The sequence below is a fragment of the Lynx rufus genome, unplaced genomic scaffold, assembly GCF_022079265.1.
Source record: "Lynx rufus isolate CCGP_SWC_20201006 ecotype Redwood Valley unplaced genomic scaffold, mLynRuf1.p SCAF_8, whole genome shotgun sequence".
NCBI lineage: Eukaryota > Metazoa > Chordata > Mammalia > Carnivora > Felidae > Lynx > Lynx rufus.
Window position 1 is genome coordinate 133,081,222 of NW_025814896.1, and position 26,125 is coordinate 133,107,346.

Below are 26,125 nucleotides of genomic sequence, written 5' to 3' on the forward strand. Positions count from 1 at the left end.
CTCTCTCTCCCTCTCCCTGTACCCCTTTCCCCAGCTCTTTCACTCTGTCTCTCTAAAATGAAAAAAAAATTTTAAAAATCTAGCAAAAAGATATAATGGCCATAAAGTTATTTATGCAGTACAGTGAACACATAGGAGACTGAGCAAGGTGTTCAAAGGGTGAGTTTTGAGGAGCTGGTAGAATCTGGATATAAGGAGAAATGGAAGGCATTCCAGAATCCAGATTAGTGGAAGCAAAGATTCAAAACTAGAATAATGAAACCAGTACTAATGAACGAGAAGGCAAATTTCGGCGTCAGTGGGAAATCAGATTGTCTGGTGAAATGGCCTTGGGCCCTTAATTATCAAAAATTAGTACAGTAGATCTATATATCTTCTAACACACAGCACTAAGTGAGATACTATTGTGTTTTACAATCAATGGGCTTTTACAATACATTCTTGAAATAATAGAAGTAATCATTTTTGCACAAAAGTATTCAGGATTTCTTGGAAATCATCCTGCATATTTTGGAAAATAAGTGCTTTCTTTTTTTATGACTTGCTTAACAGACCTATTTTACGATTCTTATGAACCCATGACCTTTCCACCGTGGCATACTGCCTCCCCAAGGAGATTTCCTGCATATTTCCTCAAAGAAACTCTCAAGCAGAAGATAGAATCTGGACGGGAACTTTGAGGACAGTTACAACAAAAACAAAATTGCGAAAGCCCCACAGAAGCCCTCGCCTTGCCATGAACTAATAAAGCCTGTGCCCCAAATGACCCACCTCAGCTACAGGTAAGGGACGTGAATACTATGTTACAATTTTAAACGGACACGTTTGACTGCTGTTAACCTGCATTTTCTCCTTAAGTTTTCCTCTGAGCGGAAAATTCTGCACTTCTCACAGCTAGGCAGCAGTAAAGGCAGTTCTCTATGCAGTTGGACAATCAAGTCTGTGAACTTTCTGAAAACGATATGTAGTGAGGGGCTGTGTCTGTCTGTCGTTGCTGTCACACACCTGTCTCAAAAGACGTCAGGTTCCAAAGCACTTCACCCTTGACGTCCACTCCTTTAAAAACAAAAACAAAAACAAAAACACACTTTTAAACAATGTTTATTCACTTTTGGAGCCAGAGTGTGAGCAGGGGAGGAGTAGGAGAGAGAGGGAGACACAGAATCCGAAGCAGGCTCCAGGCTCCGAGCTGTCAGCACAGAGCCTGATGTGGGGCTCGAATTCACGAGCCATGAGATCATGACCTGAGAAATCAGACGCTTAACTCACTGAGCCACCCAGGCGCCCCGACTACTCCTTCTTTTATCGTTTTCTTTTTCCTTAGTTTGCCTTGTCTTTTCTTTCACTCCTTTGTGGATGAGTGTCGAACAAATCTAGACGAAAGTAACATTAAAAAAAAAAAAATGTTTGAGAGAGAGGGGGAGAGAGAAAGGGAAATACTCCTAAGCAGGCTCTCAGAGCCGGGATCATGCATGACCTGAGACAAAATCATGACTTGGACGATTAACTGACTGAGCCACCCAGGCACCCCCGCAAGTAACATTTTTATACGTCAACTTTAAAGAGCACTTATTTGTAATGTAACGTTGCTGAAAGAAACACGGTGGAGGAGAGAAGAATCCGCTCTGAATACTCTGGATTCGCCCAGGGGCTGGATGGGTTCCCTTGACCCAGCCCCCCAGGCCACCGGTCGCCGGCCTGCACCGCCTGCCCGCCTCGGGCGGCGACACTTCGGCCAGGACAGCGACCCCAGGAGAGTGTCAACGCACGCACCGCGCAGGGGAGACTGCGCGGCTCCCCGCCCTCGGGGTGGCCTGGCCAGAGCCCCGCCCCCAGCCGCTCCATTCCATTCGGCCACGCCCCCTCCTCCGGGAACTGGCGCAGTTCCGGCGCCGCGAGTGCGTCATCAGCCGTCGCCGGTGCCGCACGCCGGCCAGTCGCGCCGGGGACACGCTGCGGTTCGGGTGCTCGCGTGTGGCGCGGGGAGAGGGGCTCGCGGAGGAACGTGGGTCGCCGCTGCTCTGTCCGGCCATGCAGGTGTCCAGCCTCAACGAGGTGAAGATTTACAGTCTCAGCTGCGGCAAGTCCCTGCCTGAGGTGAGACACTTCGGGGTCCCCCGCCTCTCGAGGCAGCCGCCCCTCTCCTCGGCCCTGGCCTCCGTGTTAGCCTGGTCCTGGCCGGCCCCTGGCTCGGGCAGGCCCGGGGGGCAAGTGACCGTGCCCGCGGGAGCTGGTCGGTGCCGGTCGTCGAGGACACTGCTGTCCCCGCGCCAGAAGCTGGGCGGCGGGTGATCAGGGGCGATGAGCTTCGCTGGAACTTTTGCAGAGTTCTCTAGGACAGGCGACGCGCGTCCTTTGGGGCTTCTGGGGATGTACCCAGCTTCTGCCGCACCGAGGAGGAAAGCGTGGACAGATGGGTTGCGGGCTTTTCTCCCCCATTTTAATGTCCACGCATCAGGTGTTTGTTGGATTCCTATTGTACGGCAAGTTCTAGAGATACAGCAAGTGAGCAAGAAAACCCACACAGACTTTGCACCTGCAGACTTCTGTGGTGTAGAGGACAGTGTTTCTGAACCTTGCCGACCTTAACTTGATTTCATCGGGTCTTAGGACCTCAGAGTTTGAAGAAGCTGGGAAAATAGTGATTCTTTTACAGTCGTCTTCTCATGTTTAAGGTATGCAGCAGATCCAGCGATGGCAAGAGTGAGTTGTCCAAGCTCACACATCTATGATCTGCGGCTTGTTTTTTTTTAAATTTCTTATAAGCGATGAGCAAGCCTCTGTCCAGGCACTGCCAGTGGGAAGAAACTTCTAGCAGAAGCTCATTTCCATTTTAAGATTACTTGCTAGATACTGGTGTTGAAACTTGTCATTTTATAGCATGCTGGTGTTAGTTCCACTCTTGCCCTTAGAAATCTGAATAAACGAAGAGCTGTTTCTTCTTCGCTGTGCCTGCCCCCGAAAGATCTGGAGTCTGTGATTAGAGTCTGCCTTTCTTTTCAGAATTCAGGCCAGCTAATTCCTCATCTTCCGACTATTCGTTACACAGCATGATCTTTCTCGTTTTGGTCATCCTGCGCATTTGTTGAGAAGTAACTACGTGCCGGTAGCCCTGTTCTGAGTGTTGGGATACATGGTGATAAGTTTCCCTGTTGGGGGAGAGGAGAAGTGAGCAAACAGGAAGACAGCTTCGATGAATGGACTAGAAGAGAGCGTTGTGAATTTAAGAAACAAAATACATGAACATATGGGAGGGGGAAAAAAGAGAGAGGGGAACAAACCACAGAGACTCTTACGATAGAGAATAAATTGGGGGTTGCTGGAAGGAGGTGGTGGGGGGATGGGCTAGATGGGTGATGGGCACTAAGGAGGGCACTTGTTGGGATGAGCGCTGGTGTTACATGTAAGTGACTGATCACTGAGTTTTACTCCTGAAACCAATGTTACGCTGTATGTCAGCTAACTAGAATTTAAATAAAAATTGGAAAAGAAGAAAGAGTGTTGTGGCGAAAGTGGTCAGAGAATGTTTTGGATAAAGCCTTCAGGGAAGGCCTCTCTATAAGAGGTGATATTTGAGCAGAAACTTGGATAATGAAAAGACGGGGAAAGAGTTTTCAGTGTTGAGAGAACAGAAAGCGTAAATGTCCCCAACTGGGAATGCCCTTGGCATGTTGGAGAAGCCGAAGAGGCGCGGGTGTGGCTGTGGCATGCTATGGGGAGACAGTGGGGGCAGGTAAGGCTGGAGAGGTGGGCCTTGGAGGCTTAAGTGGGAAGTTAGGGTGTTCCCGCCAGTGCTGTTGGAAGCTTTCATCCGAGCTGCTTTGTGCAAACAACTGTAGCCGGGGAGGCCTCACGAATGGGGAGGAGGTAGCTAGGCCTCCCGAAAGACTTGGGCTTTAGAATTACGCCGTCTGCTAAATTGAGCTACGTTAACTTCAGAAGAAAATCTGCTCCCAGAGGTGCCTGGGTGGCTCAGTCAGTTGAGCATCTGACTCTTGGTTTTGACTCAGGTCACGATCCCGAGGGTCATGGGATGGAGCGCGAGTCAGGCTCCGCGCTGAGCATGAAGCCTACTTAAGATTCTCGCTCTCCCTCTGCCGTTCGCCTGGTTTGCGTGCTCGCTCGCGCTCTCTCTCTCAAAAAAAAAAAAATCTGTCAGTGAGTATGACTTAAAAGCATCATTTCCATATTATCAAGTGTCAGCTATTTGCTTAATGATCTAGTTTTGTTCTTTGTAAAAAATATGCTCAAGAAACTTTCTCCTTTTAATGGTTTGCTTTTTAATATTTGACCTAAATAAAGTTGTTCCATATATTAGTGGTAACCCTCCTAATATTTGAGGCTTATTACTTTCCCAATGAATTCGTTTTCTCTTGGGTAAAACATAGTGGTTCTAAAATGTCTAGGGGCGCCTGGGTAGCTCAGTCGGTTAAGCATCTGACTTCAGCTCAGGTCATGATCTCATGGTTTGTGGGTTTGAGCCCCATGTCCGGCTCTTTGCTGTCAGCACCTAGAGCCTGCTTTGGATTCTGTGTCTCCCTCTCTCTGCCCCTCCCCTGGCTCACGCTCTGTTTCTCTCAAAGATAAATAAACACTAAAAAAATAAATAAAATGAATAAGATGTATTGTCTAATATATGTAAATATATACAAGAAAAAAAAACCCGGGGGATATGTTAACAGGGTTGGGATTATAGAATCTTTTCACTTCCTCTGTTAATATATTCCTGTAAAGTTTTAACTTTTTTAATGTGAGCACTTTGGTAAGCAGGAAAGCAAAGTAAATCTGTTTTAAAATAAAGTCTCTTCATTTTCTTTAAGTGGCTTTCTGACAGGAAGAAGAGAGCACTACAGAAGAAGGATGTCGGTGAGTATTTTTTCCCCACCCTGGCTACGTGCACGACCTATGCAACAGTGCTTTCACACATTTGTTATCATATTTAAGTGGAGGTTGACAAAGATACAGGGCAGTTAAAAAGTGGGAAATAAACTTTTTGCCCTTTTCCTTCCTAAAAACCTTTTGTTGTGGTTGATGTGTTCCTGGTGGGTGTGAGGTTGAATTCTACCTACTTAAAATGAGTTAGCCTGTTAACGATTTCACAGATAGTAGTGGAAGAGACCAGATTCCTGGGTCGGAGATGAGAACCCCAGCTTGGCACAGCAGGTGGCATGAGCATCAGCGTATCTCTGCCAGCTCCCCTTGCCCTGAGTCCCACAGGGACACTCAACACGGCCCAGGTGGCTGCAGGCACACTGGGTCTGTGTTGCAGCTGAGCCACACCTAGCTCGGGAAGTCCGCTGCGTCTGTAGCCGCAGTGAGCAAGCCTGCCGCTGCCGTCTGTCCAGAGGAGACACGTTCCCTTACCCATCAGGGTTCTCGGCCGCGCAGACACCCCTGAGAGATGGCTCAGGCGAAGGCGCGACCGGGGCACGGCAGTCTTGCGGGACCTAGCAAGGTGGGCGGGGATGCGGGAGACCCGAGGAAGGCCGTCTCTCCTAGCAGGGCCATGACTGCTTTGTTCTCCAGCACGTCAGCATCTTTTTCATAAAGGATAATTGCAGAAAATTTACATTCTTTAATTTATACTGGCTGGGAAGAATAGGGAAAGATAGAAGATCAGTTGTTTTTTTGAGGGAGGGGCAGATCGCAGCTCCCGGGCATCCCACCGTGTAGGTGGGTCGCCTTGTCACCTTAGGGGCGACCTTTATGCGCTCGGACGTTCGTCTCACGTTAGCTGCCAGAATTCGGGTGTCACACTGAATCGTTCTTTTCCGGATTCATAAGTTTAAGGCATTGATCAGTTTTGTTTCGAGCAGATTTTTGGCAAATTTTCTCCATTACAGCTTGTCACATGTGAAAGATGATTTATCTTTCCATAGATGTTGTTTAAATTAGTCTCTAAAAATCAAAGACTAAGGTATCGGAAAGGATTTCTGTGCGTGAGATAAATACCCCAAGGCAAGCATCTTGGAAGAGGCGGCTTTGTGTAGATAGTTCTAAAGTTAGAAAATGGAAACTTTGAATCCAAGGAAAACAAGAACTGCTCCTTTAGTAATGTTCACTGATTCCGATTTCTTCTGACCACTCCCCCCTCCCCCACGTTCTACCCAGTGGCCTAGAGTGTAGAAAAGAGATTCAGGTTACTTAGAGGAAAAACTGTTCATCAACCCTTTCTGTCAGCCCATCTCAAAACTATCATGTGTCTTTCATATTGAGTGGGCCATTCCTACTCAGTTGGTTTGAATCTTATATTTGGGTTTAATTTAATAAGCAAGGCAGTAATGTGCCATGGAGTCATAAATGGTCCTTGCAGTAGACACTTGTGTGGATTGTAGAAGGGAACCAGGTTTTGTGAGAGTCCAGTGTTCAAGCCTTTTGATCCAGAGAGATTGCTCTAAATCTTAATCCAGCCTGGGTCCTCTTGGCTCAGAACCCTGGTGCCAACAGAGGCAAAGTCAGCTTGCCAGCAGTTTCTTACATAAACTTAGGATTTTGAAGATTTAAATTAAAAACAATTTTTTTAGTGTTTGTTTTTGAAGGAGAGAGAGAAAGAGAGAGACACAGAGCATGAGTAGGGGAGGGGCAGAGGGGGAGACGCACAATCTGGAAGCAGGCTCTAGGCTCCAAGCTGTTAGCATATGGAGCCTGACATGGGGCTCGAACTCACAAGCTGTGAGATCATGACCTGAGCCGAAGTCAGACGCCCCACCGACTGAGCCGCCCAGGCGCCCCTAAACTTATTATCTAGGAGGAAAAAAATGGTAAGATTTTTGTCTTAGCCGTGACTGAGTAATGATAGTGGTATAATATTTGTTGTGTTCCCCCCCTTATCTGGCTCTTGAAACTGGATGTTTGATATACCACTGTGGACATTTTTTTTTTTCTCAATTAGCGATGATACTTTTTAAAAAGTAAAAAATACTGGGGCGCCTGGGTGGCTCAGTCGGTTAAGTGTCCGACTTCGGCCCAGGTCACGATCTCACAGTTCGTGAGTTCGAGTCCCGTGTCGGTCTCTGTGCTGACAGCTTGGAGCCTGGAGCCTGCTTCGGATCCTGCGTCTCCCTCTCTCGCTGCACCTCCCCCGCTCATGCTTGCACTCTGTCTCTGTCAAAAATAAATAAAAACTTAAAAAAATTTTTTTTAAAGTAAAAAATACTAAGCTTAGAAAGCTAAGGTATGAGCTAAGAAAAAGCCTTCCTGTGTGATGGGTGGGGCTGTATTCCGAGGCTTGGAGGCACTGGGACATTGTTGACCTGTTCGAGTGACTGTTCTGCATGCTGGGTCTTAGGAGATAAAAAAAATGAGCACCTGGTCGTGAAATCAGTTCTTTACTTCCTGTCTTTGCAGATGTCCGTAGGAGAATTGAACTTATTCAGGATTTTGAAATGCCTACCGTTTGTACCACTATTAAGGTGTCAAAAGATGGACAGTATATCTTAGCAACTGGTAAGCATGTTTTTGGTTACGACTTACATACATTTCCTAGCAGGAGATGCTAGTGTGGGAAAGGTTGCTTTTTTTTTTTTTTTTTTTTTCCCAACGTTTATTTATTTTTGGGACAGAGAGAGAGCATGAACGGGGGAGGGACAGAGAGAGAGGGAGACACAGAATCGGAAACAGGCTCCAGGCTCCGAGCCATCAGCCCAGAGCCCGACGCGGGGCTCGAACTCACGGACCGCGAGATCGTGACCTGGCTGAAGTCGGACGCTTAACCGACTGCGCCACCCAGGCGCCCCGAAAGGTCGCTTTTTTTAATTACCTTAACGTTTTAGTATAAAAATTTTCAAACATACGGAAATACTGAAAAAATTGTAAGGTGAACATCCTTTTACCCACCACCTAGATTCTCAGTAGTATATTGCTGGATCATATCTGTCCATCTCTGTCCATCCATCAATCCATCCTTTTTTTTTAATCCTGTTTTTTTTTTTTTTTTAAACATTTATTTATTGCTGAGAGACAGAGCATGAGCAGGGGGAGGGGCAAAGAGGGAGGGAGACACAGAATCCAAAGCAGTCTCCTGGCTCTGAGCTGTCAGCACAGAGCCCGACGTGGGGCTCGAACCCACAAACTGCGAGATCATGACCCGAGCCGAAGTCAGATGCTTAACCGACCGAGCCCCCCAGGCGCCCCCATCCCGTTTTTTGATGCATTTCAGAGCAGGTTGCAGATACCAGTATACTTTTCCCATAAATACCTCAGCATGTGTACCATTAACCAGACCGTATTTATCTACGGCTTTTCTTTTAGGTAGATTTACATGCAGTGAAACGCACAGATCTTTTGAGGAGTTTTGACAGATGCATTCACCTATGTAGGCAAAACCCCAGTTAAGATCTAGAACTTTCCTCTCACCCAGAAACTTCTTTCATGCCCCTCACAGTCCATCCTGATCCCACCCATGCACCGGCAACCACTGCTCTGTGGGAAACTTGATGTAACTGTAGTCATACGCTGCATATTCTTTTTACGTGAGATCTATTTTCTTAGGTCTTTGAGATTCGTCCATGCTGGCACAGGTGTCAGTGGTTTTTCCTTTTTACCAAATAGTATTTCTTCATAAGAACGTACTAGAGTTTATCCATCCATTCTCCATTTGCTGGACACCTGGACTGTTTTCATTTTTTAGTATTGTTAATAAAGCACGGTGGACAATGTTACACAGGCTTGTTTTGGAGGACATTGCTGGGCTGTAGGGTAGATGTATGTTTCGCTTTAATGAGCGGCCACCAGACTTTCTCCAAGGCGGTCAAGATCATTTTACATTCCTACCAACAATGAGTGAAAGTTCCGGGAAGGGTTGCTTTTAACATAATTTTCTGTGTAATGGACTAATATTTTTTATGCCACTAACATTCTGTGTTAGTAGTATTTATTTGTTAGTATCAAAAAGCCCTGAAACACAGGTAACTTTTAACGTTATAATTTAGAAGAGCATTATCCAGTGTGTGTTTTGACTGTGATCGTGGCACCTAAATCCTGTGTATTGTGCACTTTTTTTTTCTTTTTGCTGACTTAACATTATATCCATTTATATCTCCTTTCCAAGCACTTGCTTATTTGACAGAACTTTTATACATGTATATGCCAGTCTCTTTTGTTCTGTGCTGATGATTGTCTCAATATTAACACATTTCTTAGTCTGCAGTTCATATGTATGAATTATATATACTGTATATGGTTTAAATATGTAAACAGTTATATAACGTGTTACATGTGTGTGTATATTTGTATGTTATACTGCATAACCATTAAAAAAATTTTTTTTTTGTTAATGTTTATTTTTGAGAGACAGAGACAGCATGAGCGGGAGAGGGCAGAGAGAGAGAGAGAGAGAGAGGGAGACCCAGAATCCGAAGCAGGCTCCAGGCTCTGAGCTGTCAGCACCGAGCCCAACACGGGGCGAACTCACGAGCTATGAGATCATGACCTGAGCTGAAGTCCGACGCTCAACTGACTGAGCCACCCAGGCGCCCCCTACTACATATTATTTTTAAAAAAAAATTTTTTTTTTTTCCAACGTTTATTTATTTTTGGGACAGAGAGAGACAGAGCATGAACGGGGGAGGGGCAGAGAGAGAGGGAGACACAGAATCGGAAGCAGGCTCCAGGCTCCGAGCCATCAGCCCAGAGCCTGACGCGGGGCTCGAACTCCCGGACCGCGAGATCGTGACCTGGCTGAAGTCGGACGCTTAACCGACTGCGCCACCCAGGCGCCCCTACATATTATTTTTAAATGAGGTCTCGGGGATTCGAGAACTACCTCCTTCCTTTTATTTTAAAAAAAAAAAAAAAATCTTTTGGCTTTAAAGACCAGTCTTTTTCTCTTTTTGATTGCAAACACGATAAACTTATAAAACATGCAAACATTACAGAATTGCAGAAGACACAATGTGAAATGCCCTAGAATTGCACTTCACGGGGATCATCACCGTGCTTCTGCCAGCTTCTGTACATGGTGCTTATGCCGTCAGTGTTGACTTATACAGACGTGGGACCCTAGGCGCCACTCCGGGGCGCTTCCCTGTGCTCTCTGCCCTGTCTCTTGTCCTCGGTGGCATGTTGTGGTGGCTTTCCCCGTTGGCACAGGCCTGGGCCATCCTCTCGTGAGCTATGTGATGATTGGCCATCATTTATTGAACTATTTCCACGTCAGTATACGTTTTATTTGCGCTCAGTTTTTGGCCAGTTGTAAACAGCGCTGCGGGAAACACTCTTTGTGTCTCTGGCACACTTGTGGGTGTGTTTCTCTAGGATAAACTTGTATCAGTTGAAATACAGATTCAAGGTGTACAAACATCACATATTTTACAGATTTGCCAGATTGTTCTCCAGAGAAGTTTATACTAATCACCAAGTGTATGAGAGTGCCTTTTTAACACTCTCACCTACACAGATATTTAACCGTCTTTTAATCTTTGCCATTCTGACGGACAGTAACTGTCTCATTGTTTTTGTCTACTTAGATTATTTGTGAAGTTTAGTATTACGTGTACTTCATTGTCTATGACCTGCTTGTTTATCTACTTTGCTGGTTTTCGCCTTGGGATGTTGGGGAGGGCTGCTTTTAAATTCTTTTTCTTTCATGTAGTTATAATGAATCCTACTTACTTCTAAACAAAAAGTGTACTTAACCTGTCTGCAGGATATTGCCAGTGAAAAGTACCTCCTTTAGGCTTTACATCACGTTAATCTTTTTTATAGGAACATATAAACCTCGGGTTCGATGTTATGACACCTATCAATTATCCTTGAAGTTTGAAAGGTGTTTAGATTCAGAAGGTAAGTAAGAGATTAAATTTGAATTCATGAAAATAGCATTTTTATATGTGGATAGTTGTCTTCTTTTTAAATTTTTTTAAAATTTATTTTGAGAGAGGGAGGGAGAGGGTGCACACGTACTAGCGGGGGAAGGGGCAGAGAGAAAGAGGGGCAGAGAGAGAATTCCAAGGAGGCCCCACACTGCTCGAACTCACACACTGAGATCATGACCTGAGCCAAAGTCAAGAGTCAGACACCTAACCCGCTGAGACACCCCGGCGCCCTAACTCTTCTGCTTTTTAAAACGGGAATGCGTTGTGTGTTAGTTTTCTTTGCTGTGTAACAAATTCCCATGAGTGTGGCAGCTTAAAACATCCATTTGTTAGCTCGTAGCCCTGTAGGTGAAGTTCATCCAGGCTGTGCCGTGTTCTGTGCTCGGCGCTGACCTCTGGGTGTCAGCCAGGCCCACCTGGCTCTTACTCGGAGGCCCTGGGCAAGAACCCGCTTCGCAGCTTTCCGCTTGTGGGCAGAATGAAGTCTGTTGTGCTTGTAGGGCTGAGGCTCCCGTTTCCTGGCGGCCGCAGCCTGTGTTCCTTGCCACCTGGTCTTCGCCTCTAAGGCAGCACCTGGTCGTTGGGTCTGTCTCCTGCTTTGAGTCTCTCTCCCACTTCCCCTTCTGCCGGCAGCAGCAGAAAACTCTGATTTTAAAGGGCTCACGTGATGATAAATCTCCCCTTCGCCATCTCATGCGATGTAGTCACAGGAGGCTCCCCGCATTCATAGGCTCCGTCCACTCTGCAGAGAAGGCGACTGACTGCACAGGGGGGAGGGCAGGAAAAAGCAGGTATTTCTGTCAGGCTGCTGGGGTTTGGGGTCGAGAGAAAACAGGTAATGGGCTAAGTATTCTTCAGCTTGTTTTACCCATTCCTTTTTAAAAACAGTACAAGCTCCACATGCCGTTTGTACTCTTTATGTTTAGTGGGTGAATGAGTAAAAAGCTGCTGTTCTCTTTTTTAAAGAAATAATTTTCTTAATGTTCTTCTATGTCTGTTTTGGGCATCTCAGACAAACTGGTAGAATTTAGAAGTCGTTATGTTTTGTGAGTTTATTTAATTAGCTTCAGTTCTGCAGAAAATCTGGTTGATCTGCGTTGAAAAAATTATAAAGCTTTTAATTTTCCATTTGGTGTTTTGGGGTCAATATAATATGGCAGCATTCTTCTTGTTTTGTAGAAGGACAAAAAAGGGGGGGGGATCTGGTGTTTATATATAGTTTGTACATAGTTTTTGTGTTGAATTGGAATCTTTGCCTCAGGTTTGCATTGTTATGAAGAATGTGGATTGGTAATTGTAATTTTTCTTAACTGTTTTCTTGTTTTTCAGTTGTCACCTTTGAAACTTTGTCTGATGACTATTCAAAGGTACGCTTGATAGTATTGGGTCCTCAAGAAGTCATGAGAAGTATTTTTGTGATGTTCCTGTTGTTACATTAAAAATAGCTGTGTGGTAAAATAAAACCCATTATTTTCTATGACTATATTTTTTAGTTTGACACGTGTGATGTATAGAATATCTTTTTTTTTTTTCAACGTTTTATTTATTTTTGGGACAGAGAGAGACAGAGCATGAACGGGGGAGGGGCAGAGAGAGAGGGAGACACAGAATGGAAACAGGCTCCAGGCTCTGAGCCATCAGCCCAGAGCCTGACGCGGGGCTCGAACTCCCGGACCGCGAGATCGTGACCTGGCTGAAGTCGGACGCTTAACCGACTGCGCCACCCAGGCGCCCCTGTATAGAATATCTTTTAAAAGGACAGTGATAGCGATAGCCTTTGGCCAGTCTAATACCAAAATAAGTTTCCTGGATCGCATATGAAACTTCATCTGTGTTGTCAAGAATTGTTAGCGGCCATCTTTTTTAGGCCATGTTAGATTGTAGATTTGTGATTTTTAATTTTTACATTGACACTGGTGTTATTTGCCAAGCTGCTTTCGTATGTGAAAAGTAAAATAACATTGTTATATGCTTAATTTTCTTAACACTGCAAATAGGTAGTTGTGGAACAGTTCTGAGACGGCTCGAAACACAGCTAAATATATATATATTTTTCTTTTCTTTTTTGGTCCCATTAGTCCGTCTCTCAACCCTTAGGTCGTTTTCGGTAGTTACAAAGTTGTCAGTAGAGTGCCTCATTCAATTTAAAATTAAAAGTTTTTGAAAGTAAAATAAAAGCTTAGTGATGTCAGATGTCATCTGGAAGGAACATTGAATTTTCTGAGCTGACGTGGCTTTATGTATTGTCCTCAGTTCGGAGACTGGAGCCCAGTTGATTCTTTTGCCTGTGGTGGTCATTAATCATGTGTTCGGGACATGCCATTTTATAGTGTATTTTTCCCTAGATATTGATGGATTTGCTTCTAAATACCGTCTGCAGTTTCTAAGATACCTTTGTAATATGTTAACATTAGGTTGATACAGGGAGTTTATCAAACCCTGAGTGGTAATTGTGAGATTATTAAATTGTGTTCTTCAGGAAAGTAAGAGATTACTCTCTGAAGTTGCCAAACATTGCTCTGTGCTCTAAAGTGCCGGGGCCAGGTGCACGAAGGGCATTTGTTTTCAGTCTCTCTCAGAGGGCAAGAAAAGCTTTCCTGGGGTGCAAGAAGGCATTAAGGAGGCAGGGCAGAGGTTTGATTCTTAGTCCCGGTCCTTGGTCACCATGGAGACTTGTGCACACAGAGCGGGTGGCAGAGATCACAGTTTCTCCTGCTTTGTCAGTTCTAGTGATGATGAAATAAATGCTTTTCCTAGAAACCTCAGCAAACTGATTTTCTTCTTTCATTTTCAGATTGTTTTTTTACATAATGATAGATACATCGAATTTCACTCACAGTCGGGTTTTTACTACAAAACCAGAATACCAAAGTTCGGGAGAGATTTCTCCTACCACTATCCGTCCTGTGACTTGTACTTTGTTGGCGCGAGGTATTGGGGCTGATCACCTTTGCTTTCTCCTTTCCACCTCCAACTTCTGTTCTTAAAATCGAGGAGAGGAATCAAGAGAGGGATAAGACATGGTCCCTCAAAGGGTATAGTTCCAAAGTAACTGCTCATTTAGAAATTGACTTTTATTAGCGGCGTGCTCTGAATCTAGAGCAACATGGGTACCTAATAGCGGTCTTAGTGGTGGTGAAGTCGGTTGCGGAACCCCATCGCATGACATTTTGAAACCTCATTTTTAAATACCACCTTCTATATGATGATAAAAATGATAAATCATTTTAGAAAATTGGGAGAATATTTTCAAAAGTATGAATAAAAAAACCCCATAATCATGTCGCCTTAATAGTGTTTTTATTGTATTTTTTCTAGTCTTATATATACCTATAGATCCATTTTGGATCTTGGATTCTCTGTGTTTTTAAATAATATTCTTCTTAATAAGTTCATAATATTTCCTTGTCACATGAGTTGTTTAAATCACTTTTATACGTGAAGAGACTCACAAATAAGGTGATTATTGTTTAGGCTTAAGATATATTTTGGTGTTTTTGGAGAGAAGTAATGCCTTGTAAGCCAGAAATGTATATATGTATGTGTGTGTGTGTGTATGTGTGTGTGTGTATATATATATATATATATATATATATATAGGTTTCTAAAATTTATATTTACTTGAAGCAGAGTTCATTGCCATTTACCAGCTTTCTAACTTTATTCATTACTTTGCAGCTCTGAAGTTTATAGATTAAATTTAGAACAAGGACGGTACTTGAACCCTCTACAGACGGATGCTGCGTGAGTGTCTTGTCAGAATCCGGGTGTTTCTCTCGGCCAGGAGGGGGAGCCAGACGCTCAAGTTATCAGATAGCTTGTTGCATTTAAGCAGAGCTCTGGGCAACTTGGTTAAAAAGAGTTTCAATTTGTCTTGAACATAAAATTCACCAGAAGACCTGGTGGTTTCTTTAAACTTTTAATTTTTTCGGCATACTAGAAAATTTTTATAACTCACTAAGAAGTCCGGTTTATTGTTTTTTGCAGTGTTCTTTATTTTTTTTTTTAATTTTTTTTTTTTAACGTTTATTTATTTTTGAGACAGAGAGAGACAGAGCATGAAGGGGGGAGGGGCAGAGAGAGAAGGAGACACAGAATCGGAAACAGGCTCCAGGCTCTGAGCCATCAGCCCAGAGCCTGACGCGGGGCTCGAACTCACGGACCGCGAGATCGTGACCTGAGCTGAACTCGGACGCTTAACCGACTGCGCCACCCAGGCGCCCGTGCAGTGTTCTTTAAATTCTCATGATTTTGTTCTGTGATATTAATCTCTCGTGGAGACATTTTGAATTAACTTGGAGTTTCATTTTTAAAATTTTATTTTTTGTGTTTTTGCTGGCAGACGTTTTCGGTTTTTTTCAAGTTTTCCTTTGATCATACATTATAGTCTACATTTTTGTCTTATTCAAAGAGAAATCCTTAAGAATACATTTGTCATAATCATAATATTGAGTAACAGTAAGAGTGATAATAGTGAAAATACTCTGTGCCAGATATTAGTCGGCATTTTATATGTATTAGCTCATTTTAAACTTATAACAATTTGGGGCGCCTGGGTGGCTCAGTCGGTTAAGCATCCAACTTCGGCTCAGGTCGTGATCTCGCGGTCTGTGAGTTCGAGCCCTGCGTCGGGCTCTGTGCTGACAGCTCAGAGCCTGGAGTCTGTTTCACATTCTGTGTCTCCCTCTCTCTCTGACCCTCCCCCATTCATGCTGTCTCAAAAATAAATAAACGTTAAAAAAAATTAAAAAAAAAAAAACAACTTATAACAATTTTACGGTAGGTACTATTAGTATCTCCATCTTATAGACAGGACCGCTCAGGCGCAGAGAGGATAAGACCACGGTCACATAGCTAGTAAGGGGTAGAAGCTAGATACTTCTCCTCCAAGTGTATAAAGAACTTGTTGGGTTTTCCTTATCGCTTTGAAAAGGTTTTTAAAGGTTGGAAGGACATGTGGTGACAAAGACTAGGTAGACTCTGGCTAATGTTTTCACATTGGCTTGCAGCGCTCTTATTTTCGTTAAAAAAAAAAACAAAACTAGAGTAGCTTCATGATGTGTTGTTGAATAATAAAAAGTTGTCTGCTCTTTCGCTGCACACTTCCCTGTTTATGGTAGCTATTACTTATTTGTTGAGCGTCTTGTTTGGATGCTGTGCTGCGCGTTTTGTAAATTTTTTCGTGTAACCCTCACACAACCGAAAGAGGTGGGTGAAGTGTCCGTTTTAAAGAAAAAGAAAAGGAAGCCTCGATGAGTCTCCCCGGCCCAAGCGAGTCTGGTCTCAGGACTGGCTTAGTGGTTGCACGTGTCCTTTCTGCCGGGGGAGAAAACATGGAGAAAGTCGAATGAGCCTTGATTCTCATGGTGGGAGATAGTATTTCAGAGGGAATTCCTCTCTTGTCTCATCTGCCTGGCAGATTGAGTGTCCTTCATTTCTGGTGTTTTTTCACGCGCAGGTGAGTGAGGAAGAACTTGCATGTTTTCTTTCTGTACAAGACTGGGCTGTTTGTGTAGAAAGTTCACCGAGTATCCCTTCCGCCTAAAATAAATAATAAAGCTTTCCGTTGTTGCTTTCCTGTTTTAGGGAGAATAATGTGTGTGACATAAACTCAGTGCATGGCTTGTTCGCCACAGGAACAATAGAGGTAAGCACATGTTGCCTTTATTTTTTTAAATATTTGTTTCACATTTGATGACGAGTGGAGTTTTACTCAAAGACAGAGTTGCTTGTGGAGCCCGGGGGCCCAGTCAGTTCAGCATCCGACTTCAGCTCAGGTCATGATCTCAGTGGTTCATGAGTTCGAGCCCCGTACAGGGCTCACTGCTGTCAGTGTAGAGCCCACCTTGGAGCCTCTGTCTTCCTCTCTCACTGCTCCTCCCCCTCCCTCTCTCTCAATGAATAAACACCGGAAACAAAAAAAAAGGACCGAGTTACTTGTTCTCAGCAGGCTGCCATTGGAGCCACAGGCTACGGGTTGCTGCCTGTGTGGAACGTCGGTACCGCTCCACGGTGTTTCTGTTGCTGCAGACTGCCCCCTCGTGCATCTCGTCTGGCTTTGACATTGATCGTCAGGAGCTAGACGAGCATCACCAGCTCCATGGGACCAGCGGCTGTGCGACAGCCAGCCTTTTTCTTAACTGGAGGCACTCTGTCCCGGAGTCCCGGCTCTCTGATACTTACTGGTTTTACAACAGAATCAGTTGCCCTGAGGCTTAGTTTCCTCATCGAAGAACTGGAGGTAACACCACCTTGCCAGCTTTATAGAGGTGCTGGTGAGAACCCCGTGAGATGCGCCATGCGGAAGCACCCTACGCTGTAGAGGCGAATGGGATTGTGATTTGTATATCCTGCATAGTAGCATTCAGGAAATACGCAACATTTTCCTTTTATTTTTTATTTATTTTTTTTTTTCAACGTTTATTTATTTTTGGGACAGAGAGAGACAGAGCATGAATGGGGGAGGGGCAGAGAGAGAGGGAGACACAGAATCGGAAACAGGCTCCAGGCTCCGAGCCATCAGCCCAGAGCCCGACGCGGGGCTCGAACTCACGGACCGCGAGATCGTGACCTGGCTGAAGTCGGACGCTTAACCGACTGCGCCACCCAGGCGCCCCAACATTTTCCTTTTAAACTGCAGTGCTTTTGAATCCATGTTCTTCATGCTTGTCAAGAATTTTCCTAGATTTGCTTTAAAAAAATTTTTTTTTAATGTTTAGAGAGCGAGAGAGAGGGACAGAGCACGAGTTGGGACAGGGCAGAGAGAGAGGGAGACACAGAATCCGAAGCAGGCTCCGGGTTCCGAGCTGTCGGCACAGAGCCTGACGTGGGGCTCGAACCCACGAACCGTGAGATCATGACCTGAGCTGAAGCTGGACCCTTAACAGACTGAGCCACCCAGGCGCCCCTAGATTTGCATTTTTAATTACAATAGTAAAAAAAAGGTCAGAAACATATTATTGAAAAAATGTCATCTTGTACTTTCCAGTCACCAAATCCTACAGCCAGAGTTAATTCTTTAATGTTTCTTTCTAGGTATATGCAAGTATACGTACGTGTTAGGTATTTTTAAAGTTTTTTACAAAGATGAAATTATATACTGTAGCTCTTCATTTGCTTTTTTTTAAACATAATAGTATAGACCATGCGTCTTTATACATTTGTACTTATTGTAATGCTAAACTAATTTTGAAAAACTGATGGCTAGGATTCCTTTGTTAGAATGTACTATAGTTGATTAACCCAATCCCATGTGGATGAAATTTAGGTCTCTTCTCAAGTTATTTATGTATTTATTTAAAGTTTATTTATTTTGACAGAGACAGGGAGAGACAGAGCATGAGTGGGGGAGGGACAGAGAGAGAGAGAGGGAGACACAGAATCCGAAGCAGGCTCCGGGCTCCGAGCTGTCGGCACAGAGCCTGACGTGGGGCTCGAACCCACGAACCGTGAGATCATGACCTGAGCTGAAGCTGGACCCTTAACAGACTGAGCCACCCAGGTGCCCCTAGATTTGCATTTTTAATTACAATAGATACTCCTAGTAAAAAAAAGGTCAGAAACATATTATTGAAAAAATGTCATCTTGTACTTTCCAGTCACCAAATCCTACAGCCAGAGTTAATTCTTTAATGTTTCTTTCTAGGTATATGCAGGTATACGTACGTGTTAGGTATTTTTAAAGTTTTTTACAAAGATGAAATTATATACTGTAGCTCTTCATTTGCTTTTTTTTAAACATAATAGTATAGACCATGCGTCTTTATACATTTGTACTTATTGTAATGCTAAACTAATTTTGAAAAACTGATGGCTAGGATTCCTTTGTTAGAATGTACTATAGTTGATCAACCCAATCCCATGTGGATGAAATTTAGGTCTCTTCTCAAGTTATTTATGTATTTATTTAAAGTTTATTTATTTTGACAGAGAGAGGGAGAGACAGAGCATGAGTGGGGGAGGGACAGAGAGAGAGAGAGGGAGACAGAATCTGAAGCAGGCTCCAGGCTCTGAGCTGTGAGCACAGAGCCCTGTGTGGGGCTCAAACTCATGAACCGTGAGATCATGACTTGAGCTGGAGGCGGACGCTCAGCCGACTGAGCCACCCAGGTGCCCCTGTTTATTTAAGTTTGTTCATTTTGAGAGACAGAGAGAGAGAAAGAGAGAGAGAGAGAGTACTGTGTGCAATCTGGGGAGGGGCAGGAAGACAGGGAGAGAGAGAATCTCAAGCAGGCTCCACACTGTCAGCGCAGAGTTAACCTGGGGCTCAATCAAACAAACTGAAATCATGACCTGAGCCTAAATCAAGAGTCAGACACCCAGACTGAGCCACCCAGGTGCACCTCTCATCAAATTATTTTTATGTTAAAAGATTAGGATTCGAAATGGACACAGTTGGCCTAATGAAAATATATAAAACTGTGTTGAATATATTATAATAGTATTGTGCCTAAATCAGGCCAATGAAGCATTCTCTTGGTAAGTACTTTTCTTGAGATTACCAAGGGGAGGTTTTAAAAGATTTTCTTCGGAAAAATAGTTTTGTTTTTTTTTAATGTTTATTTATTTTTGAGACCAAGAGAGACAGAGCATGAATGGGGGAGGGGCAGAGAGAGAGGGAGACACAGAATCCGAAGCAGGCTCCAGGCTCCGAGCTGTCGGCACAGAGCCTAATGCGGGGCTCGAACCCACGGACCGTGAGATCATGACCTGAGCCGAAGTCGGACACTTAACCGACTGAGCCACCCAGGCGCCCCTGGAAAAGTAGTTTTTAAATAGAGTCCTCACAGACCAGTTTACTCCTTACGATACTTGCCCTGTAAGAGAAGGTATCCACCAGAGCAGGCTACTCCCTCACCAGCTGTTGGTTAAGCCTGTCCCTGAGGGGAGACTGGACCCGCTCTTGCCTGAAGGCGGGGTTCCTGAAATTCCTGGATTACCGGGGGGGCTTGACATTTGGTCTGCATAGTCAGACCAGACTTCCACAGTCACTTTTACATGAAGTTGGATATTCCATGTTGGGTTTTTATTTTTGTCTGTGACAGGTGTTATTACTTACTGTCAGAATCAAACAATAAGGGCTTGCGTTTTGTGCTTTTTGGAGTACGTAAGAGTGCGGGCTTTAGCAACAAATATTCAAATTTAGGTCACACAGAGCCGTTATGGTTAAAAAAAAAAAAAGTTTGTATTTACTCTGGAATTTATCTGCATACCTGTTTTTTTTGTTTTTGAAATGTGATTTTTCTTTTTTCTGTCCATAAAGTCTGTTAACTCATTTTGAGAAGGCATGAAGACCAGACCACTTGGAATTGCTTGCTGCATGATGTCTAAGATTTCCTCTATTTATCTTTGTGACAGACACACTTGTAATAACACTAAATGACTCACGAGGTCAAGCCTTTTAAGGATGTTTGAGGTCTTACTTTTTAAGGTGGTTGTTATAGTAAACAGTTTTTTAAAAAATCTTTATTTTTTTTATCATCACAAAATTAAATAAATACAGAAGAGTAAAAAGGGAGAAGCGTAGTTCCCTTTCTGCCTACCCCAATCCTGTTTCCTTCCACTTCCTAAACACTGTTAATGATTCGTTGTGTGTCCTCTCAGGGTTTTCTGTGTTAGTACAGTCATTTTTTTAAAAAAGACAGTGGGATCATACCTTTTTTTTTTTTATGAGACCGAGGGAGAGACTCTTAAGCAGGCTCCAAGATGGGGGGCCTCAATCCCATGACCCTGCGATCATGACCTGAGCTGAAGTCAAGAGTTGGACGCATAACTCCTGGATTGAGCCACCCAGGTGCCCCCCATACTGTTTTCTTTAAGTAAACTTTTTTTTACCTGACAGATTGTGGACGCATTTCTAGTATATGCACATCTAAGTCATTCTTTTCAGTGATCACGTAGTATTCTTAGATGGGTTATGCCACTTGTTCCCTTACTCTGTTGGTTGCAGTTCTCATTTTGTTTTTTTCATGTTTTGCTTTATTTGCTCTATTTGCTTAATTTTTTGCTTTTTATTTTTAAAAAAATCTGAAAATCTGAAAACTTCACTTTCTGCAAAGTTAAAAACATAGTTCACTAATCACTTATATACATTTTGCACATTTGCTTTCTTTTGCTATAAAAATGTGCATGTGTGTTATACGAAATACGTTTTTTGAGCCATTTGGAAACAAGTTGCAGACATTATGATATTTTAGCCCTAAATACTTCTGAAATGTTTTTCTTAAAAGCAGGGGCTTTGGAGCTCCTGGGTGGTTCCGTTGGATAAGCATCCAATTCTTGGTTTCGGCTCAGGTCATGGTCTCATAGTTTGTGGGCTTGAGCCCCAGCACAGAGCCTGCTTCAGATCCTCTGTCTCCCTCTCTCTCTGACCCTCCCCTTCTCACGTGTGCACTCTCTCTCTCTCTCTCTCTCTCTCTCTCTCAAAAATAAACATTTAAAACAAAACAAAACCCAAGGACTCTCTCCTATAAATCATATTACTGTTATCATCCCTAAGAAATTTAAATTGATACAATAATGTTACATATTAAATACTTAATGCTGATACAGTATTCAGATATCCCCAGTTATATACCAAAGTGTCTTTTACAGCTCCTCCCCCATCCACCCTCCCAAGCAAACCAAGGTCCAGACAGGGATCATGCATTGCATTTTGGACTTCTTTTCTTAACCAATCGTCCATTTTCTTTTTCTTTCTTTCTTTCTTTTCTTTCTTCTTTCTTTCTTTCTTTCTTTCTTTCTTTCTTTCTTTCTTTCTTTCTTTCAATTCTAAAACAAACTCAGCTTATCATAAAACATTTGACAGTATTAAAAAGGGTATTAAGGTAAAAAGTTAAATTCTTATCTCCCATGAGACTGTGTTAATAAGGCCTTTTTTGGTGTTTGTCTAAAAATACCTGGCAGTAGCTATTGTGTAAAATTACCACTTTTTGTGTGTTGAGGGTCGTGTGGAGTGCTGGGACCCAAGAACTCGCAGTAGAGTTGGTCTGCTAGACTGTGCACTGAGTAGCGTCACAGCAGATTCAGAGTAAGTGGGAATTGACGTACTTTTTAAATATCCATTTGTTTATGGTTTAAACGCATGTGTCAATACCAGGTTAAAATCAGTAAAGGATGAAATTCTTCAGACTCATGTCTAAGGTTGTAGTTTTGTGACTATTTTATGTAAAAATCCTTCTCTTGGAAAAGTTCACTAAGTGGGAAAGCCAGACAGAATTCCTTTCTCAGGTGCTACATAGAATGTCTTTTTTGTTAGTTGCTGTGGAATTGTATTAAAATTGATGCACTGGAGAAATTTGTATTTCCAATTCTTTAGGGTCTAGTGATAGAACTGGGAGGTCGCCACTCCTGTCAGTAAGTGAAAAGGAAAGATGTACTTTGAGTTCTACCTTGGAGGGAGGCAAGTGTTTCTGAGATTTTCTTGTTCCTGTTTGCCAGTTGCTACATTTATAACAATCAGAAAAGTAACACACTTGGGCGCTAAAAACTTCTAAATGCCTGAATTAAGTAAGAACTGCAAGCCCCCTGTCCTTCACTCACCAGAGAGGTTACTGTTTGGTACATGTTTTCAGACATTTTTCTGAGCTCGCATTAGTATGCAGTCTTATACTCTCTTGGTCAGATTCTTAACATGGGATTATTTGCTATAATCGGTTCAGGAACTTCCTTTCTCTGGGCTCTTGATATTTGCAGTAATGTAACTTTATTAGCGTTTATTCATTTCAGCTGGTCAAACATTTACCTGTCTGTAGCTGTATCATGTGGGAGGTGGGGTGTTTGATGCGTGGGGTACAGAGAGAACATGGACCCTCTAAATTACTGCTGATTTGTGTGTCATTTGTGTTTTCCTGGGGGAGAGAAGAATTTATATAGTTGTATCTTTTTAAAATTTTTTTTTATGTTTATTTATTTACTTTTTGAGAGAGAGAAAGTATGGGGAGGGGCAGAGAGAGGGAGACACAGAATCCAAACCAGGCTCCAGGCTCTGAGCTGTCAGCACAGAGCCCGACATGGGGCTTGAACTCATGAACCTGTGAGATCACGACCTGAGCAGAAGTCAGACGTTTAAGTGAGCCATCCAGGCAACCCTGTATAGTTCCGTCTTTTGAAAAATCAGCTTATGTAAAGCTTGACTTGGAGAAAAGTTAAGAATCACTGATCTGGAAAGACGTCTTTTTCTAATATATATTTTTCCTGATATAAGTAAAGAATAAGTTGATTTTTTTTTTTCATCTGTTAATCATGACACTTAAAGGGAGTATAGGAAATTTTTGCCCTCTTGCTGAGTTTTATTAAAGTAATACTAATGAACAACTTCACTGATCACAATATGGAGTATAGTAAAGAATTTTAAAGTGGAAAATTCACTCATTTTATATTCGTTTTTTTTGTTCTTAGAATCAGACATTTTTGTTGTGAAATATAACACACATACAGAGAATCTCTAAACGTTAACACACAGGTTACTGAATTACTGTGAAGCTCTATTTGTCAATGGAAGAAACCAACAAAAATGCTTCTCAACATTTCATTATATTGGTATGAAAGAAAACGAATCCAATACCTGCTTATTTTTAGAAAGTAGGGAGTCAGTTGTAAGAGAAAGCTATTTACCCACTCCCTAGGAAGCAGAAAAGTTAATTTTCTCTTACTCATAAACATTAACTTGTCTTTGAATTAAAATGGAGAGACTTGGTTTCTATTTATAAGCTCTGTCATCGACGATTTCTTCTTAGAAAAGTCATTTGAGGAAACAGGCCAGCGTTCTTTGTATTATGATTATGTCTTAAGGTTGTTTTTGCTTTAAATTTATGACTGTAATAGAAGTGAACATAGAAAATTTAAAGAAGGGATATGAAAAGATAATCTCTCCTGTGGTCTTTAGAAATATTCTTTTTTTTTTTTTTTAATGGAATATTGATTCACAAATAGTTTTTAGTGGCTTCGTTTGCCCTTGGTGGGGCATTTTTTTTTTTTTAATGTTTGTTTATTTTTGAGACAGAGAGAGAGCATGAACAGGGGAAGGTCAGAGAGGAAGACACAGAATCTGAAGCAGGCTCCAGGCTCTGAGCTGTCAGGACAGGGCCCTATGCGAGGCTTGAACTCATGCTGTGAGATCATGACCTGACCGAAGTTGGATGCTCAACCGACTGAGCCACCCAGGCGCCCCCTGATGCAATGATTTTTTTTAAACATAAGGATAGAAGTGTGATTTCCCCTTTAGAATTGAAGATTAATAGGGGCATCTATGTGGCCCAGTTGGTTAAGCATCCAGCTTCAGCTCAGGTCATGACCTCCCGGTTCATGAATTTGAGGCCTGCATTGGGCTCTCTGCTGTCTGCATGGAGCCCACTTCGGATCCTCTGTCCCTGTTTCTCTCTGCCCTTCCCCTGCTCTTTCTCTCTCTCAATAAGTAAATAAAAACTTCCAAAAAAGCGAATTGCAGATTAATAACGACTTTTTACTTGGAAAGTTTGACCATATATATATGGAACATGAATATTTTGCCTTTCAGGATAAACAGTTTACCAACAATCTCTGCTTTGAAATTTAATGGAGCCTTGACCATGGCAGTTGGAACATCTACCGGGCAGGTAAACATGTTTAAATTGAGAACTTCGTACTTAACGTTAGTATCTCAGAGACATGTAGGTATTCTGGGAAATACTTTCTGTTCACTGTGGGAACAGGAAATGAGGCATTCTTGTTTTGGCCAGAGTGGAGTGGGTTCTCCAGAATCCTCTATTTTAGTACCTTGAGAAATTCTGATTCTGGCCTTCACGGTGGGTCTGAGGGGCTGTCGAGCTGGAGGTACCGTGTGGGTATGCCTCAGGCATTCTCTTGACCGTGGTTTAGAACAACATTTTCCAGAGTGTGTGGAACAGAATTCTGTGGTCTGCAGAATCTGGAATTCTGCCAGACTCCTGCTCTTGGAGGCTCACAGTGCTTTTCAATATGTATTGAAGGCTCTGAGATTCCCCTAGACAAGAAATGTGTTTAACAAGTATTTCCAAAACTTATTTGTACAAGGAACCTTTTTTCTCTCCGAGCACCACTGACCACATCCCAGGCAGTAACACACCTTAGCAGAGCTGGTCTGACAAGGATGGATTGAGCGGCTACAGAGGGTTAATTTCATCCTTTCTTTCTTCCCTTCTTTACTTCAAGGCAGAATTCACACACTTGTAAGTTTGTTCTCCAGAGCGGGTCTGGACCCTGCTTCCAGTGGAGTTCACCTCTGTCATCAGGGTCTACAGAGGATCTGTCACCAGGGACTGGCAGCGAGCTTCCCCAGCCCTCTTGCCTCTAGTGACAAGGCTCAGAAGAGACCTGCCTGCCCACTTCCCTCCCCTCCCCTCCCCCAACAGTCCTAACCTCGCCACCCCCATCTGTCGCACATCTGCCAGGATCATCTTCACTAAGCCTTTTATTCTTATTTCTGTCAGTTGCTGCGACAGCGCTTGGTCCTTAGTAGGCCCTCCGCATATATATTTGGTTCAGTTCCCAAATGGCACGAGTTCTTACGAATTTTCCTTTTTGTTCCTTTCTTAATATAGCTCAGTAGTTCTCAATCTTAGTGTGCCAGAAACTTACTTTCCAGTTAAATCAAACCATGTACTTTGGGCACCTGGGTGGCTCAGTCGGTTGAGCGTCTGACTTCGGCTCAGGTCATGATCTCATGGTTCGTGTATTCGAGTCCCACGTCGGGCTCTGTGCTGACAGCTCGGAGCCTGGAGCCTGCTTTGGATTCTGTGGCCCCCCCCCCCGCCCCCCCCCACTCTCTCTCTGCCCCTCCCCTGCTTGTGCTCTCTCTCTCTCAAGGATGAATAAACATTAAAAAAAATTGAACAAAAAAACCTATGTACTCTACAGGTAAACTTAAGGGATTTTTCTAGAGTATTTTTGCTGTCTGACTTTAAAATCTTTGTGCCCTTTGGGGCGCCTGGGTGGCTCAGTTGGTTGAGCGTCCGGCTTCGGCTCAGGTCATGATCTCACGGTTTGTGAGCTTGAGCCTGGTGTTGGGCTCTGTGCTGACAGCTCGGAGCCTGGAGCCTGCTTCGGATTCTGTGTCTCCCTCTCTCTCTGCTCCTCCCCTGCTCATGCTCTGTCTCTCTGTCTCTGTCTCTCTGTCTCTCTCTCAAAAATAAATAAACATTAAAAAAATTTAAAAAAAAATAAAATCTTTGTGCCCTGAGTAAGTGTTCACTGTGCTCATAAAAAGGCAGTGAAACAAATGGTAGCCATTATTCAAAGTTACAAAGTTGCTTTTTAAGATAAATATATTTAATTTGTTGAAACAGAAATAACTT

The 26,125-nt window shown here is 43.2% G+C and overlaps 1 protein-coding gene and 1 pseudogene across 1 annotated transcript in view; one reads left to right on the forward strand and one right to left on the reverse strand.

Moving 5' to 3' along the window:
* Positions 1 to 1,964: 1,964 nt before the first annotated feature.
* NOL10 (nucleolar protein 10) overlaps positions 1,965 to 26,125 on the forward strand; it is a 91,680-nt gene continuing 67,519 nt past the window's right edge. The window contains exons 1-10 of the mRNA XM_047068940.1: positions 1,965 to 2,097; positions 4,821 to 4,866; positions 7,348 to 7,446; positions 10,705 to 10,782; positions 12,144 to 12,181; positions 13,609 to 13,745; positions 14,493 to 14,558; positions 16,401 to 16,461; positions 21,758 to 21,843; positions 24,331 to 24,409. Coding sequence (XP_046924896.1) covers positions 2,032 to 2,097; positions 4,821 to 4,866; positions 7,348 to 7,446; positions 10,705 to 10,782; positions 12,144 to 12,181; positions 13,609 to 13,745; positions 14,493 to 14,558; positions 16,401 to 16,461; positions 21,758 to 21,843; positions 24,331 to 24,409 — 756 coding nt within the window. The 5' untranslated portion in view covers positions 1,965 to 2,031. The remainder of the gene's footprint in view (positions 2,098 to 4,820; positions 4,867 to 7,347; positions 7,447 to 10,704; positions 10,783 to 12,143; positions 12,182 to 13,608; positions 13,746 to 14,492; positions 14,559 to 16,400; positions 16,462 to 21,757; positions 21,844 to 24,330; positions 24,410 to 26,125) is intronic.
* Positions 5,637 to 5,794, reverse strand: LOC124504509 (uncharacterized; annotated as a pseudogene).